At 42.7% G+C, this 22761-nt stretch overlaps 1 protein-coding gene across 4 annotated transcripts in view; it reads right to left on the bottom strand.

Annotated features, from left to right (window-relative positions):
• Sap130 (Sin3A associated protein 130) overlaps positions 1-22761 on the bottom strand; it is a 75006-nt gene that overhangs the window by 29531 nt on the left and 22714 nt on the right. For 3 of the 4 annotated variants that reach the window (XM_052741756.1, XM_052741757.1, XM_052741754.1), the window contains exons 8-14: positions 15054-15201; positions 14807-14897; positions 14515-14619; positions 11385-11526; positions 8224-8345; positions 4713-5015; positions 2820-2997 (exon numbers count right to left, since the gene is read on the bottom strand). In XM_052741756.1, coding sequence (XP_052597716.1) covers positions 2820-2997; positions 4713-5015; positions 8224-8345; positions 11385-11526; positions 14515-14619; positions 14807-14897; positions 15054-15201 — 1089 coding nt within the window. The remainder of the gene's footprint in view (positions 1-2819; positions 2998-4712; positions 5016-8223; positions 8346-11384; positions 11527-14514; positions 14620-14806; positions 14898-15053; positions 15202-22761) is intronic. The other variant, XM_052741755.1, reaches the window with a different exon arrangement.

Below are 22761 nucleotides of genomic sequence, written 5' to 3'. Positions count from 1 at the left end.
AACAAAACAAGTCAAACCAAACTATCTACCAAACACTGGCAAGTAAACATCAAAATCAAACCAACCAAACAAAAACTCATGAGATATAACCCTGAAATAATCTAACTTCCAACTTCTAGCAACAAGAGTTGGCAAGGCCAAAAAAACAAAAACAAAAACAATAAACCAACCAAACAAACAAAACACAAAAACAAACAAACAAAAAGGTCTTTTCTGCTGTTTAGAGTATAAACAGCCGGTCTGGCCACTTGGAAAAGTCATAGGCAGATATACACACAGGAAGTAAGTGTAGACTATATCCATGACCTAGCAATTCTGCTTCAGTACTTAGCAAGGTGTATTCATGTACTAGTCAGAGCTCACATGCAAAAAATGTCAGATAATAATATATGGGCCAGTGGGTCTTCTGAGCATGTGGGAAGGGCTTGTCTATAGTGAGTTTCATTGTGGCTCCTGTCCTGAGAACTTTCTCTCAGGCTGGAGGCAGTGTGCTCCAAAGGACTCCAGGCTTTGCCTGTGCTCCAAATTTTAGCCTACTCTCCTTAAAAGAACAGATTCCATTTTAACCCCTATTTCTTCTCATCCTTTCCCAAACCATGCAGCTTCAATAAGAATGCCTCTCAACTTTGTGCAAACATCTGGTCTCCTCAAAACCAAGGTTGTGACCATGGATCACTGCTTTTCATCTTCAAAGTTTGTTGCAGCTGAGACCTCTCCTGTTTTCACCATCCTGTGTACTGGCAATCTTTAAAAACTGTAATTTTAGATTTACTCATTTTCTTCTGTGTGTATGACTGCTCTGCCTGCAGGTGTGTGCACCATATGAATGTTTAATATCCAAGGAGATCAGAAGGCATCAGATTCTCTGAACTATAGTTACAAGTAGGCTGTTAGTCACGTTAGTACTGAGAATTGAACCTGTGACCTCTGCAAGAGCAACAAGTGCTCTGAACTGCTGAGCCATCTCTCCAGTCACTTGTAGTCTTTTTCTTTCTACACACAAGACACTAAATTCTACATGATTTTTAAGAGAAATTTACATGTGCATGATCACTCTACAAACTCTGTCATCTTCTTTTTAAATAATGTGTACATGTGTGTCTGTGGGTGGGGCTATGTGCGTGTGACTCCAGGTGCCCATGGATCCCCTGGAATGACAGGCAGCCATGGACTGTTCTGCATGGGTGCTGGGAACCAAACTCTGAAGAGCAGTGAGTGTGTGCTTTTTTTTCCCCCCCTTTGGTGGTTCCAGACAGGATTTCTCTGTGCAGCCCTGGCTGTCCTAGAACTCACTCTGTAGACAAGGCTGGCCTCGAACTCACAGAGATCCTCCTGCCTCTGCCTCCCAAGTGCTGGAATTAAAAGCGTGCACCACCACTGCCCGATGAGTGTGCGCTTTTAACTGCTGAGCCATCTCCCTAGCTCTGTCTTCTGTTTTATTAGGGTTATTTTACCATGGGCTCAATGGAGCTTTAAAAAAAAACTTTTTTACGGAGTATTCATAATGAGCAAAGACAGTAACTCTGTCTACGCAGAGAACTACACATCGGAAAGCCCTGCACTGGCCCAATGGCCACTGCTGTGTACCTGAAGACTGCACTGACCCCACTCCAGCCTTTTGACCCACTTTGCTTTTCCAGTGCTGACGCCATCATCTCGGCTCAGCCGGACACTTGCTCTCAAACAGGAGTGCTCACACCTCACTATATTTCAACAGCACGAGGCTTCCCTACACTGGAAGGCATCTAGAGCACACAAAAAATACTGTCCTGTCACTAAAGAGTCTTAATATGCCTGAAAAACTGCTAGTCCTGAGCAACATTTCATGTTTGATGAAAAAAAAAATATGTATATATCTATATATATACACATATACATATGTATATATATATATGGTCCACATTAAGAAAACCCCAAGACATACCCAAAGACTTAATTACAAGGCTAAGTAACAGTTCTAGGATTAGACTGTGTGTGTGTTTTCCCCGCTTCTTGTCAACTTGGCAAAAGTTAGAGTCATTTAGGAAGACGGAACCTCAACTGAGAAAACATTGCCACGATACTGACCTGTAGGTAAGTCTGCATTTTCTTGATTAATGATTGTTATGGAAGGGCCCAGTTCACCGTGGGTGGTGGTACCCCTAGGCAGGTGATTCTGGGTTGTATAAGGGTAAGCTGAGCAAGCCACAGAGCAAGCCAGAAAGCATATTTCTCTATGGCCTCTGCTTCAGTTCCTGCTTCCAGGCTCCTGCCTGGTGTTCCTGCCCTGACTTCTTTCATGATGGACTGTGATGTATAAGCCAAAGAAACCCTTTCCTTCCCAGGTTGCTTTTGGTGGTCTTAACCACAGCAACAGAGGCAAACTAAGACTTCTAAAGCTAGAGAGAACTCCTAAAGCATACAGTATACAATACACAACTGCAGCTGTTATTCACTGACTGGAAGAGTCCTAACGTCATAGTCTGAGCAGGATGTAGCTTACCAAGCGATCCTGTGTTTTGGAGGAATTTTTATTTAATTTATTAAAACATGTATGTGTATGAGTGCTCTGCCTGCCTGTGTACCACGTGTATGCCTGGTGTCTAGAAGAGGGCATCAGATCTCTGGAACTGTGGTTATAGATAGCCATCTGTGAATGCTATGTGAGTTCTGGGAACCAACCCCAGGTCCTCTGCAAGGGTAGTAAGTGCTGAGACTGCTGAGTCTTCTCTCTAGAACCTGGAGAAAATCTGAAGTGTAACAGAGATAGAATTAAGTTGTTTTCTGCATTGGATGTAGGAATCCATTCTTTTTGTCTATGCACTTCTGAATCTACTCACCCATCTGTGGCAGGTTTCTTCCGTAGTATGCTTGGCCGGGGAGACGAGCCCTGGGCAGGTGTGTTGGTGCTAGCACTCTGACTGTGAGTCTGGACCACAGTTGTTGCTGTTGGAGCAGCACTGAATGGATTGCTGATAGGGTTGGCTACAATTGTAGCTCCATCTGCCAACACCACTGCTGAAAGAGAATAGAGGACAAGAGAAACAGGACAGTTTACTGAAATGCCATCTAAGACAGAAAAAACGTTTAGACCCCGGCACTAGGTATTCATGATATAAACGCCCCACTTCAGAGGATAACAGGAGCTAGAGACGTGGCTCACTTGTCTGGCATGTGCCTAGCGTATCTGAAGTCTTGGGTTTGATCTCTAGAAAACTTCTGTCCTCAAAAGGTAAGGCACAGAAGAAATAGCACAAGGCTCATTGTGCTTGTAGGAACACTGAGAAAAGTCACCAATACAGATTATAATACTGTTTATCTTTCTAAAAAAATGTATTTAGTTATTTTCACTTTATGTGTACGGATGTTTTGCTGGCAAGTATGAATGCTTCAGTATCCCAAGTACTGGTATTATGGGTATGGAGTACTTCTCTCTTATCTTTTTGAAAATTCATTAGAAAAACAGCTCATCAATTTTTTTTTTTTGGTTTTTCGAGACAGGGTTTCTCTGTGTAGCTTTGCGCCTTTCCTGGGACTCACTTGGTAGCCCAGGCTGGCCTCGAACTCACAGAGATCTGCCTGGCTCTGCCTCCCGAGTGCTGGGATTAAAGGCGTGCGCCACCACCGCCCGGCTTTCATCAATTATTTTAAGCACAATGAATCATTACATTTTATATAATGATTATTCTACTAGTATTTTTGTTGTCAACATTAGCAATATTAGGGTAGCACTAAGATTTTACTACTTTACAACTCTGAAGAAATGGAATCTGAATGACAACACTGTAACGTAATTTTGCTCTTTTTGTTTTTTTTTTTTTTGAGCTGAGGATCGAACCCAGGGCCTTATTCTTGCTAGGCAAGCACTCTACCACTGAGCTAAATCCCCAAGCCCTACTTTTGCTCTTTTAACTTTGAGCTTTTTCTAGAACTCTTCTGCCTAACTGCAAATGCAGATTAGGATAGTTGCACATGCTATTGCTAAGATTTATTTCTATTTTCATTTTATGTGTTTTATGTGTATAGGTGTTTTGTCTGCATGTATGTCTGTGTACTGTGTGTGTGCATTGCCTGAGGAGGCCAAGAGATGGGGGTGGGATCCCCTGGAACTGTAGTTACAGAGCGTTGTTAGTTGCTATATAGGTGCTGGGTATCAAACCTGGGTCCTCTGGACACACAAGCAGTGCTCATAATTTCTGAGCCATCTCTCAAGCTCCACACATGCTATTTATTTGAGACAGGGTCTCACTATGTAGCCCTGGTTGTCCTGGAACTCACTCTGTAGACCAGGCTGACCTCGAAGTCATAGAGAGATCCACCTGCCTCTGCCTCCTGAGTACTGGGATTAAGGGTGTGTGCCACCTCTCTGGGGTCAGACATCCTATTTTTAATGTGAAGTTATGGGTAAATTCTAAGCAGCTTATCTTACAATGATGAAACTTAACAGTGGAGAAATTACCTGAGGCCCCTGAAAGTGGCAGGGCCAAGATTAAAACCCAGGTGTACTTCTTTTCTTCCATGCTGAGAGGTAAGTTTATTTGTATGTATAATGTATTTGTGTTACAACTCACTTCCTCCTCTTGTGTGTGCATATACAAAGACAACTTTGACTGGGTTCTCTCTTTCCACTATGTGGGTATTGAGGATCGATCCCAGGTGTGCTGGCTTTGTGATTAGTTCCTGCATCTGCTGAGCCATCCTGTTCTCCCCTTTCTCTAAAGAGTTAAATTTACCTGAGGTTTTTCCTTCAGGCTGCGGCTGCTGATTACCCATAGTTGCTGGCTGAAGCCCCTGAGTGTTGATTGGGGCTGCTGAGTGGATTCCTTGTGTGCCAATTGGTGCAGGCTGGATCCCTGATGTTCCAATGGGGGCTGGCTGGATTCCTTGTGTACTGATGGGTGCTGGCTGGATCCCCTGGATATGTCGTGCATGCGAAGCATCTACTGTCATCAGCTGCATGGGGTTCAAGTGTACTGTAGATGCTACACCAACGCCAGTCTGAGCTGTGATGGTGGAGTTTGGGGCCTGGGCTGAAACTGGAAATAATGCAGAAGGTCAGCTCTAGTTAAGACAGTCTACACACAAAGATAACATTCAAGTGTAAGGGCTAAGGCATGGATCTGAGCAGTGGAGCATTTTTACCTAGCATGTACAAGGCTCAGGGTTCAATCCTCAGCTGCTACTGTACTTGCTACTTAAAACTATGTACTAAGAATTGTTTTTCTTTTCATTAAGTACCCATCTGACAGTCTTACTGCAAATTATCAGGAATACAATGAAATCAAGTTTATAATCCTGTAACACCTATAATCCTAGTTCTCAGGAGGATGAGGCAGGAAGATTGCTGTGAGTTCTAGGCCATCCTTGGTTACAGTTTAAGAATCTGTTTTACCTGGGCAGTGGTGCACGCCTTTAATCCCAGCACTCAGGAGGCAGAGGCAGGTGGATCTCTGTGAGTTTGAGGCTAGCCTGGTCTACAGAGCAAGATCCAGGACAGGCACCAAAACTACACAGAGAAACCCTGTCTCGAAAAATAACAAAAAACAAAAACAAAAACAACAACAAAAAAGGGAATCTGTTTTAAAAAAGAAATTCATCTATCAAATTACGTATTAGCTAGACAATAGTGCTAAAAAAAATAAACTTCTGAAGTAACCCATGGGTACCAGGTGAAGAATCTTCGTTTTAACTGATAGAACCACTATCCAAGGCACTTCAAAAATAGATAGTTGATACAAATTTCCAACAGCTTGTACCTACTGGAGATAGAGAATAGCAGGACCCTTTTCCTTATAATGCAAATGTAATCTACTAAGTTTATTAAAACCCCAAATAAAAGTAAATTCCTTATTGGTTGAGGAAAAAAATAAATACAAAAGATTATTCTTGGGTTTAAGGATGTATTTCAATAATAGAGCACCTGTCTAGCACATTTAAGGCTGTGTGTTAAGACTCTTAGCAACACACACATATGTACGCAGGCACAATTTGAAATAAAAAGAATTTAAGAAATTATTTTTAATTACGTGTTTCTTTGTGTGGGTATGTGCACACGTGTGTGGGTATTCTTGGAGGCCAGAAGCATTGGATTCCATGGAGCTGGAGTTACAGGCAGATGTAGCTGCCTGCTTGACATGGCTCTGGGAATCAAATTTGGGTCCTCTGTAAGAGCAGTCCACTCTTTCATTAAGCCATTGCTCCAGCCCCACAAGGCAATTCTTATCAGTTATCAGAATAACCAAGAAAGGGTTCCAAGGCTATTAAATATTTTAGAGTACTTGAAATTTTAAACCAGCACTGTTCAAATAGGAATAGAAAAATCACATACACCTTTCAGTTTTCCAGCAGCCACACTGAAAAAGTACAAAGTGAGGGCTGGAGAGGCGGCTCAGTGGGTGAGAGCACACACGGCTCTTGAAGAGGACCTGAGTTGGGTTCCCAGCATCCATGAGATCTGGCTCACAACTAGCTGCAAAACAGCTCCAGGGGATCTGACTCTGCCCTGATCTGGACTCCTTGAATGCCATCCCCCACATCACACACCATTAAAAACAAAAATAAAAAATAAGTAAATAGAGGGCCGGAGAGATGGCAGTTTGGTCTCAGCACCATGTTTGGTGACTCAAAACCATCTGTAACTGCAGCTTTAGAAGGGACGGAGCCAGCTTCTGGCCTCCATTGGCACCTGTGCTCACATATACATAATGTCCACACACGGACACACACAATTAAAGAAACATTAAAAAAAACCATCTCAGAATGACAAAATAAAGAGACAGATCAGAAACCATGTCTACAACCCCAACACACCAGAGGTGGAGGGGGAAGGATCAGAACTTCAAGGTCATCTCCTCTACACTGCATGTCAGCAAAAAATACAGGGGATCTTGTTTCAAAAATAGGGGCCATGAGATGGCTCAGCAGTTAAGGGCACTCATGGTCCCGCTTGATTACATAGTTCCACCCCCAGAACCCACAGGGTAGAAGGGAAGCAGCAACTCCCACAGTTACTCTCTGACCCCAACCCCTACTCTGGGGCCCACGCATACACATGCATGAGTGTCTTGTGGGGTTAGAGGACAACTTGTGGGAGTTCTCGCCCACCCTCTGTGGATCCTGGGGATTAAACTCAGGTCATGAAACTTGGCACAGGTACCTTAACCACTGAGCCATCTCACCTGCCCAAGGGTTTGTTTTTTAAAGGCAGGCTCTTACATATCCCAGGCTGGCCTCCAACTTGCTATGTAGTATAAGATGACCTTGAATTTTGATTCCCCATGCCCCTCTTCAGCGTTGGGAACGTTGGCATGGATCACCAAGCTTGGTTTATGCTGCTGTGGGCCAAACCCAGAGCCTTCTGCATGCTAGGTAAATGCTCTACCAACTGAGCCACATCCTCAGCCCTGAACTTACTTTTTGGACTGAGTCATGCAAAGTAACCTAGGTAGGCCTGGAAGTTGCTGTGTAAGCCAGGCTAATCTTGAATTTGTGACCCTCCTCCCTTAGTTTCCTGAGTGCTAGCGTTCTGCCATATATAATATAACCCTACACCTGGCTCAGTCTGCACATATATAATATAACCCTACACCTGGCTCAGTCTGCACATATATAATATAACCCTACACCTGGCTCAGTCTGCACAGGCTTTCTGAGGTCCGGTGGAAAGAAAGAAACAAACGCACAGCTAAGCATTTCTTTAAGGGCTGGAGAGATGGCTTAGCAGTTAAGAGGCTTCCTGCTGTATCAGACTCATGGTGGGCAGCTTCCAAATGCTGGCAACTCCAGCTCGAAGGGTCTGACCCACCTCTGACTTCTCGGAACTGCACACAGGCTTATATATACATAAAATAAACCTTACCGAAAATACTTAATTTTTCTTGATTAGCCAAAAAATCAGTATTTACAAATCAGGTTGTCAAATTAAACATACCAAGACTAAAATAAAAAATACGAAGGAAACAAAGCATATCCCTGTGTAATACAACGTTATTCATTTTAAGGCACAGCAAAATTTATTAGCATGATTATTTTCAGGGTAGAATAAAACCATTCAAATATTACAAATATGTAACAACCCTTTCACAGATCATAAAAATGGTGATTAAAGTGCTTAATGTTTTACATGTAAGTCTTATCTGAATCTAGAAATTAGCTGGAATAATTTCTCTCTTACTGAAATACTCTGATCAACTTCCTTCTCATTTCTGACAAAAATGACAGTCTTCTTCAAAATGGTGCTCATACCTGGGTACTGTCGGATAGTGGACACAGAACTGGTGATGGGGGTATAGGTGTGTGCAGCCAGAGGGTATGCAGAGGGCGGGTAAGTCGGCAAAAAGTACTGGAACTGAACAGGAACCGAAGGTCTAGAAATACAGCACAGATTAAACAAAACTAAAGTTATTTTCCTCCATTCAAAGGATCCTATCTCCCAGACTCTCTTGACACCCTCACACTACCATACAGCATCTCCCAAACTGTCCCAACCTTACATCAAAGGACACAACCAGGAAACTGTAAACAAGCAAATGACTACTGTTAGTATCTATGTCAATGTGAAGAAATAGCATCTACTGGATGACTTTTAAAAAATGTACTGGGGCCGGGTGGTGGTGGCGCACGCCTTTAATCCCAGCACTCGGGAGGCAGAGCCAGGCGGATCTCTTGTGAGTTCGAGGCCAGCCTGGACTACCAAGTGAGTCCCAGGAAAGGCGCAAAGCTACACAGAGTAACCCTGTCTCGAAAAACCAAAAAAAAAAAAAAAAAGTACTGGTATTTTCTGAGAAAGGTAACTACCAAAACAAATGACAAAACCCCAGGGGATGGGGAGATGGGAAGTTTGACATGACCCCGGGTAACACAGCAAGATCCCATCTCTAACCAATCAATCAACTAACTTATTCAGTATCCAAAAGCCTTTCCTGATTAATTCCACTTGAAATACACAGTATATTGGAAAATTTAATCAAACATGCATAAAACAAATAAACCTAATTTATAGATACTAATTCAGAGACAAGAAAATATGAAATGACGTTTACTTTGTTTTTGGAACTTATTATTGTCTTGATACCAAATATGGACAGGGAAAGTGTGAGACAAGATGACAAACAAACCTTATTCTCTAAAATTAGACAAAAAAAAAAAGAAAAAAAATCTACATAAAACCAAAGTAAGTACAGTGTCAAGTCCACCACAATCAAAGTTACCACAGAAAGAAAAGAATGACTCAGGGACAATTTCTACTCACTTTTTATATCTTTAAAAATCCAAGGAAAGCAACCATTCCAAGTGATTTAAAACATGTTTTAAAACATGTAAAAACCAAACCAAACCAAACCCTACTGGCACACCCTTCCTAAAATAAAGGCTTAAAATAGGAATAGAAATCTTGTTCATCACAATGAAGATAGTACAGAATGAAATCTATCAGAAAAATCCCATTTAAGGCAGAAATAAGACAGAGCGCTCACCATCTCCACTAACACTGTATCTTAATTTTATCATTATTTACTTCATGTGTATGGTTATTTTGTCTGCATGTATACATGTGCACCATGTGCACACAGTTCCCTGGAGCTGGAGTTATAGATGGTTGTGAGCTGCCATGAGTGCTGGGAACTGAACCCAGATCCTCTACAAGAGCAGCAGACGCTAACTGCTGAGCCATCCACTAATATTATACTGAAAGCTCTAGCTATCCCCTAAAGGAAACAGATATCTATTGCCTACATACAACAAACAAACAAGCAACTGTAGATGTGATATAAATGTTTACATTGGAAATCCAAAAGAATCTATAAACTTTCAGAGCTAGTAAGAGCATTTAGTTAGGTAGATAGACATAAAAGTAATATATGGAATGGGGTTGAACTGGGGTATCAGCATGTTTTCAAATACTTCCATTTGTATGGCACTCACTTCTGACCGTTGCTTATTGCAAAGGCAGGAAAGAACAACAATCTACAGCAAAGCCACGCTGATGCTGAAATGCAGGCTTCCAAAGGATCCAAAGGCCCTTGGCAAACACTGCTTCCTGGCTCAATGGATATACAATGTGGTAGAAAATAAAGGAGGGGCTAGCACACAACCGAGATGTGAAACCCATAGATATGTTCTTAAGGAGGCCATTTGAACTCCAAACAAATGACAGTAATGAATAAAACCAAATCCCTATCCTGCTATAGTAAATCTAAATTCACAGGCTCAGGCTGGCTAAAACTCAAACAAACAAAACTCAAGTAAATAATTGTATGTAGGAAAGCTTCTTCACTTCAGAAGCCAACTGCACAGTACGGAGGAGCAACAGAAAAGTTATTACTTTGCAAATATAATTAATTCAGCCACAAATTATCAAAAATACTATACTGAGGGGCTGGAGAGATGGCTCAGAGGTTAAGAGCACTGGCTGCTTTTCCAAAGGTACTGAGCAACCACATGGTGGCCACGATCATCTGTAATGAGATTTGGTGCCCTCTTCTGGCGTACAGGGACACATGCAGGCAGAACACTGTATACATAATAAATAAATAAATAAATCTTTAAAAAAATACTACAATGAATGAAAATTATTCATAGTCTCAAAGTATTAGTTTCTCTGTGTAGTCCTGACTGTCTTGGAACTCACTCTGTAGACCAAGATGGCCTCAAACTCACAGAGATCCTCCTGCCTCTGCCTCCCAAATGCTCCCACCACACCTGCCAGTCTCAGTATTTCATACAGGCTCTAAAGCATCTTGCCTGAGTTCACTGTTTTCTTGCAGTGTACTGACTTTACATACCCACCCAATTCCTAATAAAGTTCCTGGATATTAAAACAAAACAACAAAGTATTTCCTCATATCATTCACAAAAGAAAAAAGTTTCTTTATAGAATGAGTGATGAACAATGGCACCTTCACTAATTAACGTTAACCTAACCAACCACAGGACTGATAGCTAGCATGTACTCTCTGATGGTGAGATCACACAACTCCAAAAATGTATAACCTCAATCTAATTGTGAAGAAACAATAGGACAAAACCAAACTGCTGTTCTCCAAAATAACCGGCCTATCAGTGCCCCGAAACCTAGAAAGGAGGATGGAAAGCCACACTATGGTTTCGGTTATCCATAACTGTTTACAAGAATGCATTGTTTTTAGGATGAACAAATATAAGTACTTATGGATAAAGGTTATGGTCCTGTAATGCACACTCTTAAAAAATGGTTAAAAAACAAAACAAAATAAAAACAACACAACCAAACCCAGAAACAAAACAGAACTCAACAAAACAAAGAAATGGATATTAGGAGAACATTCACCACAAGGATAAAAGCTTAATAAAATTATTCTCCGAGGGGAAAATCTGAAAAAGCAAATAAAGACATGAGAGAGGAGAGTAACTGAGACACTGCCTCCTACCTGTTGTCATTTCGGGTTTCCATGGCCACAGGATTGGGAGAGGCCCGATGGCCGGAGATGGGAATCAGGCTGCTCCTCTCAGAGGGGTAATCAGGCTGGATTCGAGGGGAAGTGTGTGTGATCTGCTGGGGCACCACCTTAGCTGCAGACAGTAAAACATCAATTCTATCACTACTCACTGGCAAGCCAAACATGGCTAGCAGTGCTCTTCAAATGCCAACCGTTTATTATTATTGTGTGTACAAGGGAGGGGGGAGGGAGAAAGGGGGAGAGAGCTCACACATCATTTGTATGTGTGGGTGTATGTACCATGGCACCCATGTGGAGGTCAGAGGACAATTTTGTGAAGTTGGTTCTTTCTTTCCATCTTTGTGCAGGTTCCAGGGATAAAATTCCAGCCATCAGGTTTGTGTAGCAAGTGCCTTTACAGTTGAGTCATCTTGCCAACCTCAAATGCCAACAGTTTAAAGCCAAGAGTTGGCAGTGGCACACTGTGTAACTTGGCACTAGGGAGGCAGAGGCCAGAGGATTCTGAGTTCAAAGCCAGTCAGGTTTACAAAGACCCTATCTCAAAAAACAAAACAAAACAAACAAAACTCTTAAACCCAAAACAACAACAAAAGAAAAAGAAAGAGCTCAAGTGAATAATTTCAATGCACTCACTGCTATTTGGCAATGGGGAGTTAAAACAAAAATCCAGTGAGCAGGCCTTTTGTGGATCCCAATACTAACCTAATAAGGCAAACATCAGAGGTTCAGGAGATTCACTGATGTGCAAGCAAGAGCATCTCTAGAGCTGGCATAAAAAAATGAGCATGATGGTGTGAGCTTGGAGATGGAGACAGACCTCAGAAGATAAGAAGTGGGAGGATGCCTGGGCTCACTGGCCAGCCAGCCCAGCCTACTGGGCAAGCTCCTGGCCAGTAAGAGACCTGTCTCAAAATATAAGATGATGGCTCCTGTGAAACAACCAATGTTAACTTCTGGTCCCCACAACCTCTTGGGTGCGTGCACACACACACACACACACACACACACACACACACGGAATTTCAATGAAAAATTTCCCATCACCACTTGGGTGCGTACACACACACACACACACACACACACACACACACACACACAGAGACACATGGGGGGTGGAACCTCGAGAGGGAAAGAGAGACAGAGACAGAGACAGAGAGAGAATTTAATTGAAAATTTCCCATCTGGGCTGACAATGCTCTCCCCAAATAACCACAGACTATCTAGCAGAAACCCCAACATCAGGCATGAGAAGCCCACCTTTGAGTTGTTGGTCAGTGTTGTCTAAGAGACTCCTGAAATATAAACCATTGCTGTAGCCACCATGCACTTGAGACACAGGGCCCAGAGGACCCAAGCTGGGTGTGAACTGAAAGCTTCCTCCATGAGGGATAGCTCTCATGGTACCAGAAGTTTCCATGCAAACTTCCATGAGAAATGCAAAGACAAGGCCTACCCAGATATGACAGCTATGAACCTCAACTATGGCTAGCATGGCCCGACAGACCTAAGGGTGCAATAATGGCGCATATACCTTGGTGATAGCCAAAAGCACTGTCAGTGGATTTAAAGCCCACTCAACAGGAGGGAAATCATGCCTAGTACTATAAATCTAGCCTACTATCTGGATTAGTGAAGTCAAGGATCTTGGAGGAAAACCTACAACCACCACTTAACTAAACCAGTGATAATCCCCAACTAAGTATTTATCCTTATATCCAGTAAGTATAGTTTTCACCCCTCATCAAAGAAACTTCTCTTTACAACAGACCATCACAGAAAACCACAATCCAGAGCCAATCCAAACACAGAGAACAAGAGACGGCGTGGAGCTCAGTCCTAACAGAACACTGGACAACACCATGCCTGCACTGAGGCTCATGGATCATTGTGGAAAAGGCGGCAGAAAGACTGTAAGAGCCAGAGGAACTGTGTGCTTGCTGTACGATTCTATCTCCTAAAACTGTGAGGCCACACCCATGAAGTCTTATCAACGTGACTAACCAATGACTACAGCAGTGGACATGCTCACGTGGAGGGGAAAACTTGTGCGGTAGCAACCCTAGACAGAAAAATTACTGGTAACTGGGGAATGCTGAGAGTAGGAGAAATGGTCTGCCCCAGGAAAGAGCTCCTCACCCACCACTGCTATCCAGTACCAAGTGGTCAGTCGGTCCTGAGACTGTGTACACACAGGTAACATTATATGGAAGGAGCAGACTGTATGTACACACACACACATTTACCAATTATTAAAAAGAAAAAAAAAGAGGCCGTGAATTTCAAAGAGAGTAAGGGGGTGGGGTGCATGGGAGGGGCTGGAAGGAGGAAAGGGAAGGAGAAAATGATGTAATTTTAATTTCAAGACAAAAAAATTATTAAAAGACAATAGATGGGGGCTGGAGAGATGGCTCAGCTCTTCCAGAGGACCTGGGTTCGATTCCCAGCACCCACGTGGCAGCTCACAACTGTCTGTAACTCCAGTCCCTGGGACTCTGATGACAATGCACATAAAATAAAGTTAAATAAATAAATACAAATTTAAAAAAGATAACAGATGCAGAAGCAAACTAAACAGGTTATGATACTATAAAAAGGATGACTAATCTGTTATCAGTGATTTCAGTAATGTCAATTAGAATAAAAAAATAAATTAAAATAAAAATCTACTTTTGGAAGTGGGGAGATGGCTCAGTTGGTAAAGGACTTGCTGTGATGCATGGAGACTGAGTTTAAATCTCCAGACACCGGGTAAAAAGTTGAGTGCAGCACTGTGTGCCTGTAATTCTAGCCCTGGAAAGACAAGGGACAGGCAAATTCCTGGGCTCACTGGCCAGTTAGCCTAGCCAAGTTAGAGAGCTCCAGGTTCCGTGGTAGACACTGTCTCAAAAAAATGAGGTGGTACGCACGTATATTGAACACACACACACACACACACACACACACACACACACACACCCTAAGAAAACAAATAAAAGTCAAATTCAGAGTTGCTTTGGAAATCAACAATATGAAAACACTCCTACAACCTTTGACATGAAGGCCTGGTCATATGGGCTGAAAATTCCTCATGAACTTTTGTGTGAAAACGAACACCACTTACCCACTGGGATGTTTGAGGTGGTCACAGCAGTGGCATGGGATGAATGGGAGGGCATTGTCATGGTAACAATTGTACTCGTGGGAGCTTGTGTGTGCGACACGGATCCTGAAAAGAGGGTAGAAAAGAGGAAATTCTCTAACAACAGTCTCTCTGTACACAGCACAGACTCTTCAAACCTTGGGAAAACTCTCGGGGAAGCTGAGAGTCTTCCTCTGAAGGTGAAAAGTGAAAAGTGAACTCACCACTCCTGCTTCCTTTCTGTCTGGCTCAAAGAGCAAGATCACTGACTTACCGGCTGTGGTTGCTGAAGGAAGGGTGTTGGTTGCCAAAATAGGTGCTACTGTAGCTGCAGCCACTGGGGTGCCAGTACTAAAGATGGTTTTCTGTGGGGGACCCCAGAACACAGTTACACACAAGAACAATGCCCACACTATCCAGTCTAAGAATGATGACTGATTTCACACGCCAGGCTTTTTAACAAGTCGGCATGATTCTAGTCTATCCCAAAGAATCCCCCGGTGGTTCTTCACCCTTTTTACCTGAGCCATTGTATGGAGCTGCTGTTTCGGTGTCCCTAACGCAGGATGAGAAGGTAGTGTGATTCTCGTTGTCACATCGCGAGACTGTGCAGGACGCTGGATACTAATGGCTGCCGATGGTGGATGCTGGATAGATAAAGTGGGCCGACTGTGGGGAGAGAAGGTAGTACGTGACTTACAAGGTCTCCACAGACACAAGGAAGGTAGTCAAGGTTTCCTGTCCTTATGATCATATAAATTTTACTTTTTCCATAGTTCTGTGGAAACTGCAGTTAAAACAATGCCCAGTCTTCAATTTTACCAATGAAATAAATGCACCCCCCCCCCCCCCCGCCCCGGGGGGGGGGGGGGGTTCTCTCTTGTGGTTGCCATCTTGCTTCAAAAAGTAGTAATACATACCAAAAAATTCATGAATTAGTTCTTAGTCCATGATGCAGTTTACACTTTTGACCATTTTTCACATATGTATTTCTTTGCATATGTAGGCACACACATGCTACAGACAGACCATGTGTGGAGGTCAGAGGACACCATGAAGTTGTTTTTCCCTTCTGTTAGGTGGGTTCTGGGACTGAGCTAAGGTTATCAGGCTTAGAGGAGAGCAACCTCACCTGAGCCACTTTTCTAGCCCACTATTCCCCCCCTCCCCCGCCAGTGCTGAAAGGAACCGAGGGGGCTCTTGAATATGCTGGGAAGGCTCTACCAATACCTAGGTCTGAGGTCCTGGCTCTTTTCAGACAGGGTTTACTTTGTAACCCAGACTGGCCTTGAACTTGAGATCTTTGCCGTCTAAGTTCCAGGACTTTGGATGTACTCTATACCAGTTAGTGGTATTTGAGTGAACAGGCTTATAACAATCACACTTCACTGTGGAAAAATTCAAAGATAGATAGTGAAGTTCTCATATTATGAATGTTTGACAAGTTTTTTTAAATTAATTTATTTATTTTATGTATATGAGTACTCTATCTGCATGTACAACATTATGCCAGAAGAGGGCATCAGATCCCTGTACAGATGGCTGTGAGCCACCATGTGGGTGCTGGGAACTGAACTCAGGACCTCTGGAAGAGCAGACAGTGCTCTTAACTACTGAGCCATCTCCCCAGCCCGACTGAAATCTTCTTAAGGGAAGATTTCAGATAACCATGCCTGGTCTGTGCAGAGACTTGAAGTACTGACCTTTCCCCTAGTTATATAACATCTGTATAGGTGGAAAACCTTACTAAAATACAAACTTACAGTTACAACTGACTAATAAATGAAAGAGATACAGACAGACTGTATGCCAGATTCACTGGTAGCAAGCTACTAAAACTGCAACAAAGCAAAAGACTAAAGTTGACTTCTCAAAGAAAAGGGGATATATGGAAGCCCACTGGGGTGGGGCATATAATTTTATGCCTGAAGAATTGAGGTACAAGATTCATAAGGATCATTTGTGCTCAGGAGTTCCAGACCAGCCTGAGAAACATATTAAGATCCCCCTTGACAAATAAAGGAACAAACAAGCATATCAGGAGACTATGTAGCTATTGGAAAAGAAAAAATTGGACCAATACCTCATAGTCTAACAGGATAAACGCTAAAAGAATCGAAGACGTGCCGGGCGGTGGTGGCGCACGCCTTTAATCCCAGCACTCGGGAGGCAGAGCCAGGCGGATCTCTGTGAGTTCGAGGCCAGCCTGGGCTACCAAGTGAGTTCCAGGAAAGGCGCAAAGCTACACAGAGAATCCCTGTCTCGAAAAACCAAAAAAAAAAAAAAAAAGAATCGAAGACGTTTGGCATCTAAAAATGTACATGAAGAAAAGATGGGAGAATTCTTTTATGAGGTTGCAGTGGAGGGACCCACATAGTCGAAGTGTAGAACCAACTCCTACAAGCTGTCGTCTGGTCTCTATACATGCCCACGTATGCACACAGGTAATAATTGTAAAAAACACCTATTCTCCTTCTCTCACTGACATCATTCTGAGATGATGTCTCACTATGTAGCCCATGTGAGACTCAAATTCCTAGGTTCCTACCTCAGCTTCCCAAGTGCTGAGATCCCAGAGCATACCACCAGCTTCGGCACACTTTGCTTCTAAACAAGTGAAGCAGGGTATGATAGCACGCATCTGCAACTCTGGCACTTAGAAGGGAGAGGCATGAAGGTCAGGATTACAAGCCATTTTAGGAACGTGGTCATTTGAGTTAAACACACAAACAAAACAAAATACAGGACTATGGTTAGGAATATTTACAACCCCAGTAACTCAGGAGCCGAGAGCAGGAGGGCAGTGTTTGAAGTTAGCCTTGCACTGTCCTGAAACAAAATGTAACAAATGAAGCTGAAAGTGATGACTCATGGTTATAATCCTCACACTTGGGAGGCTGAGAGAAGAGGAACACAGCATCCCAGGCCAGCTACAGCTACAGAATGGGAGATTCTATCTCAAGCAACAGAAATATTATTGTTCATTTATGAGATTTTTAAAAATATGAGGGAGTGTAAACTGGTATAAACTAAGGCAGGTCATTAGAAGTTAGCTATGGAAAATTCTAATTACCTAGTTCCCTGATCAATTTTTGCAATTTATGTTACAGATGGTTTCACATATGAAAAACATCACAGTTTAAAATGTGCATACAGCCGGGCGGTGGTGGCGCACGCCTTTAATCCCAGCACTCGGGAGGCAGAGGCAGGCGGATCTCTGTGAGTTCGAGGCCAGCCTGGTCTCCAAAGCGAGTACCAGGAAAGGCGCAAAGCTACACAGAGAAACCCTGTCTCGAAAAACCAAAAAAAAAAAAAAAAAAAAAAAAAAAAAAAAAAATGTGCATACATAGCTGGGCGGTGGTGGTGCATGTCTTTAATCTCAGCACTCGGGAGGCAGAGGCAGGTAAATCTCTGTGAGTTCGAGGCCAGCCTGGTCTACAGAGTGAGATCCAGGACAGGCACCAAAATTACACGGAGAAATCTTGTCTTGAAAAACTAAATGTGCATACATAGTCGGACGGTGGTGGTGCACGCTTTTATCTCAGCACTTGGGAGGCAGAGGCAGCCTGGTCTACAGAGTGAGTTCCAGTATAATAAAGGCTACACTGAGAAACCCTGTCTCGAAAAACTAAAAATAAAGTAAAATAAAATATGCATACACATCTACTATGACATTAGCTATGATAGTATGAAACTAGAACACACTTTCAATTTATTTATAAAGGATTGCTATGGTTCTACTAAATGTGACAGAATTTTATTTTTTGAAAAAGAAAGCTTTCAATGTGTTGTATTAAAAAAAATCACAAAGTAAAGCAGGATAAAGAATTAAACATTCTTTAGGGGTAAAGAGGATAAAATAAGAACTTGAATTTGAATGTATCTGCATTCACAAATGCTGGAATGGTATTTTAAAAGCTGTGACAGGTTGCCTTAGGAAGACAGTGTTGTTGGGGACTCAGTTTAGTTGAAGTGCTTGCCTAGCATGCCCAAAGCCCTGGGTTCAATAACAAGCACTGTATAAACCAGGCATGGTGGTGCATGTCTGTAGCGCCAACACTTGGAAGGTGGAGACAGGAGAATCTCAAGTCCAAGGTCATCCTGGGCTATATGTATAGGCCAACTTTGGCTGTGAGTCCCCATCTTCAAAAACAAACCAAACCCCCAAAGGTGGGGCTAAAAAGATGGCTCAGTGATTAAGAGCACTTGCTGCTCCTACAGAGGACTCTAGTTTGGTTTCTAGCACCTACATGGCAGCGCACAACAGTCTCTAATTGCAGTTCCAGGGGATCCAACACCCTTTTCTAGTCTCCACCTTGTGGAGCACATATATATGAATACATACAGGCAAAACACTCACTCATACACACGCTTGCTTCTGCAGCACATGTACTAAAATTGAACAATACAGAGAAGGATGACACTCAAATTTATAAAGCCTTCTATATTAAAAATACTCATATACATAAAGTAAAAGAAAACTGAAACTGTGTCACCTGGAAGAGTAGAGCTCTTAACTGTTGTACCATCCTTTCCACCCCAAAATAAACAAAGCCTCTGTCTGTTCATCTACCTAACCACCTATCTACTGTCTACTGTCTCTTACTCTCTTTCTATCTCTCTTTGAGACAGGCTCTCTCTACATAGCTCTGGCTGTTCTGGAACAGACTCCAGACAGGCCTCTAATTCAGAGATCCACCTGCCTCTTCCTCCCAAGTGCTGGGATAAAGTAGGTGTTTTGTTGGGTTTTTGTTTATTTTTTGTGTGTGTGTTTTAAGACTTTATGTGTATTGGTGCTGCATGTGTTTCTGTGCACCACATGCATGCAGTGCCAGACAGAGGCCAGAAATATAAACAAATCTTCAAGAGGGAGGGAGGGAGACGGGGTGGGGGGTGGTGGGTGGGGGTGAGGGTGGGGGTGAACGGGACCACACTCACTTCCAAGATAAAAAAGAAACAGAAAATATCAGTGTTTGGTGCCAGTAACATTTCCAAAGTGAGCATCTGCAATGCCATGAGCTTTGGTAGCTGTATGAACAGACAATACCATGTGAATTGCGCCATTCACAACCAGGTGGTCAGGAGTTAGTTTTATGACATTCCAAGTATGAACAGTCATGTCACAATTTAGACCTGATGGTAATGTCCCATTCTTTAAGCACCAGGGAAAAAATAAACTAAGATGGAACTCATTTAAAAAAAAAAAAAAAAAAAAAAGGAACAAAACACAGAGTCGGTGATCAAGGACTGAGCAGAGTAGATGCTTCTTAGATACCCCTCTGTGCTTTTATATTTGGACACGTGAATATCAAGTACAAAGGGGGTCAGGGTTAACCTACCGAGAGTAGATGGCAATGTGGAGGGAACAGGAGATTTACAAGGGTGTCTTTTTATGTAGCTTGGTCTCTGAACAACAATTTCAGACAAACAATTCCTAGCTATACGTTAAAATGGTAGTTCTTAACTGTGGGTCCTGACCACTGGAAAACACAAATTTCCAGTGGTCTTAGGAACTGAGACACTGCTCAGTAGCAAAGTTACAGTTTTTAAGTAGCAATGAAAATAATTTTATGGTTGGGGTCACCATGAAACAGTTGCCTGGCAGCAGTGGCACATGCCTTTAATCCCAGCACTCAGGAAGCAGATTTCTTGACTTCAAGGACAGTCTGGTCTAGAGTGAATTCCAGGACAGCCAGAACTACACAGAGAAGCCCTGTCTTGAAAAAAAAGAAAAGTTGGGCAGGTACTTGGGAGGCAGAACCAGGAGGATCTCCGAGTTCGAGGTCAGCCTGATCTACAGAGCGAGATCCAGGACAGGAACCAAAACTACACAGAGAAACCATGTTTTGAAAAAAAAGGTAAGAAAAGAAAAAAGAAACAACAACAAAAAAGCAGTGGAAGAATATACTAAAAATTAGGTTGCCTTATATTTCAAAGGAGAAGAAACGTGAAGAATCTGCAAACATACTTTGGACAAAGAGAGTGATACTACCCCCTGTATACCTTCCTACACCTTTGTGTTTTGGAAATGTGACTATGAATTAGAATAAAAAGCCTGTTGAGTGGGGGATGGCTCAGGGGGTCGAGGCACTTGCCGACAAGCCCGAGGAGCTATCTGAATTAGATACACAGGATCCTCAGGTAGACAGAGAACCAACAACTCCTATAAGTTGTCTTCTAACATCCACATATGCCCAGACATGCATGTGAGCACCCATGCATAAACACATAAATAAAATGTGGTAATAATCTGAAAAAGCCCTGGCACGACATCTCATAGAAGGGAGAATCACTTTTAAGTGACTTCTGAACACTTCCTACTCTGGCTAGTGGGACCCAGTCTGAGAACAGAGAGAACTCTTCAGTGAGCTAATTCAATGGCCGTATTAGCAACAATAATCCACAAAGTAAAGCACTAAGTTACAAGTTGACTTACAGCTTTGATTTACAACTCGGAAGCTTTTGTATATCATATGATGAAGAGCAAGTACTCATGTTAACGGTTTAAGGAAGCAACATTTTCAGTGTAAGGAAAATAAATATAAATATGAAATCTAAGAAAGCAACCAGGAAATGGCTCAGTTGATAAAGTGTTTGTCTTCCAAGCATGAGGACTTGCGTTCAGGTTCCCAGGGCCCAAGTGGTGCTTGGAGGCAGAGACAGGCAGATCCCTGAAAGCATAAAAGGCCAGCTAACCTGGCCTACATGAAGTTCTAGGCTCATGAGAGAGTCTATTTCATGAAACTGAGAAGCCTTTTTTAAAAATTGTTTTGTTTTGTTTTTCGAGACAGGGTTTGTCTGTGTAGCTTTGCACCTTTCCTGGAACTCACTCTGTAGACCAGGCTGGCCTTGAACTCACAGAAATCTGCCTGCCTCTGCCTCCCAAGTGCTGGGATTAAAGGCGTGTGCCACCACCGCCTGGTGAGAGAGCCTATTTCAAACAAAAGATGTGTGGTGCCTGAGGACTGACAGACAGCCAAGGCCATCTTCTATTGTCCTCTATTCTTATACGTTGGTACCTACACCCATAGGCACACACATTTTTTTTTCACCTAAGAAAGGAAAAATTTGTAATATTATTCACTTGAAAATCTCAGTTCACAGAAAAAGCCTCAAAGGAATGCTACCCTAGTAGCAATGAGCCCCCTTAGAACCTAGACCTTAGACCCTAAATACTATTTTCACTAGACCACAGCATGTTTGGAGAAATCGCTATTTTCAAAACCACAGAACAGGGAAAATGAGTGAGCTTATGATATCACATATCAAAACGAAGCCCTCAAAGACTAATGGTTATCCAAAGAACAGTGGGAAAAACAAGCAGAAAAACAAGGCAGCTCAGAGAAGACTCACTAGCCAACTTCTGGGACAAATTGGGGGGGGGGGATGCGTTGGGGATTTTAAGACAGTAAATAAATACACCATTTAAGTCCTTGGTGAAGACTCCTCTACCAAAGCACTCAGAGTCATCAAGTGAGGCCATCCGGTAGAAGCTGCTCTAGAACCTGCCAACTTCTCTAATATTTTATTATTAAATAATAAAGTGGTCAACTTCCGCCCACCAAGTGGCACAGGAAAGTAAAATTTCCTTTGTTTGTTTTGAGACTGGGTCTAACTATCAGCTCACCTGGCTTCCAACATGTTATACAACCTACGCTAGCTTTGAAATTACTATCCTCCTGCCTCAGCCTCCTGACTGCTTTGTGCTGGTGAAATCAGGTGGCAGTGAAGCAGCATCGGGACTAGTTCAAGGGTTGGAAGCAAAGGGTCTAGGGCTCGCCCAGGAATCGGAAGGAACACAGGTCAGTGGAGCACCACAGGGAACATGCGACGACCAGGGAAGAGAGATGCTTTCTCGTTGGAGAGGTCCGTCTTCAATGGGAAGACTGAAGCAGTGGCCAAGAAAACTAACACAGGACACTGGGTCTTTTAGAGTTTACTCTTAGCTCAGTGTACTGCCTTGGCTATGAGAAGAACAAACCACAAATAAACAAAATTAAATCGAACAAAGCGAGACATGGTGGCTCACACCATGACCACGGCTCTTCCAGAAGATTATTAATAGGCATGTCAGGTGGATCACACCTGCTGTAACTCCATCTCCAGTGGTATGGATACCTCTGCAGGCACCCCCACTCACATGCACACACCTACACACAATCACATAATTAACAATAGTAAAACTAAATCTAAAGTAACTCAAATTCACTAACAAAGAGCTTCTACAAC

This window comes from Peromyscus californicus, unplaced genomic scaffold (assembly GCF_007827085.1).
Source record: "Peromyscus californicus insignis strain IS unplaced genomic scaffold, ASM782708v3 Scaffold_17__1_contigs__length_78620276, whole genome shotgun sequence".
Lineage (NCBI taxonomy): Eukaryota > Metazoa > Chordata > Mammalia > Rodentia > Cricetidae > Peromyscus > Peromyscus californicus.
Note: the sequence above shows the minus strand (reverse complement) of the source record. Positions and strands in the feature narration are given on the sequence as shown.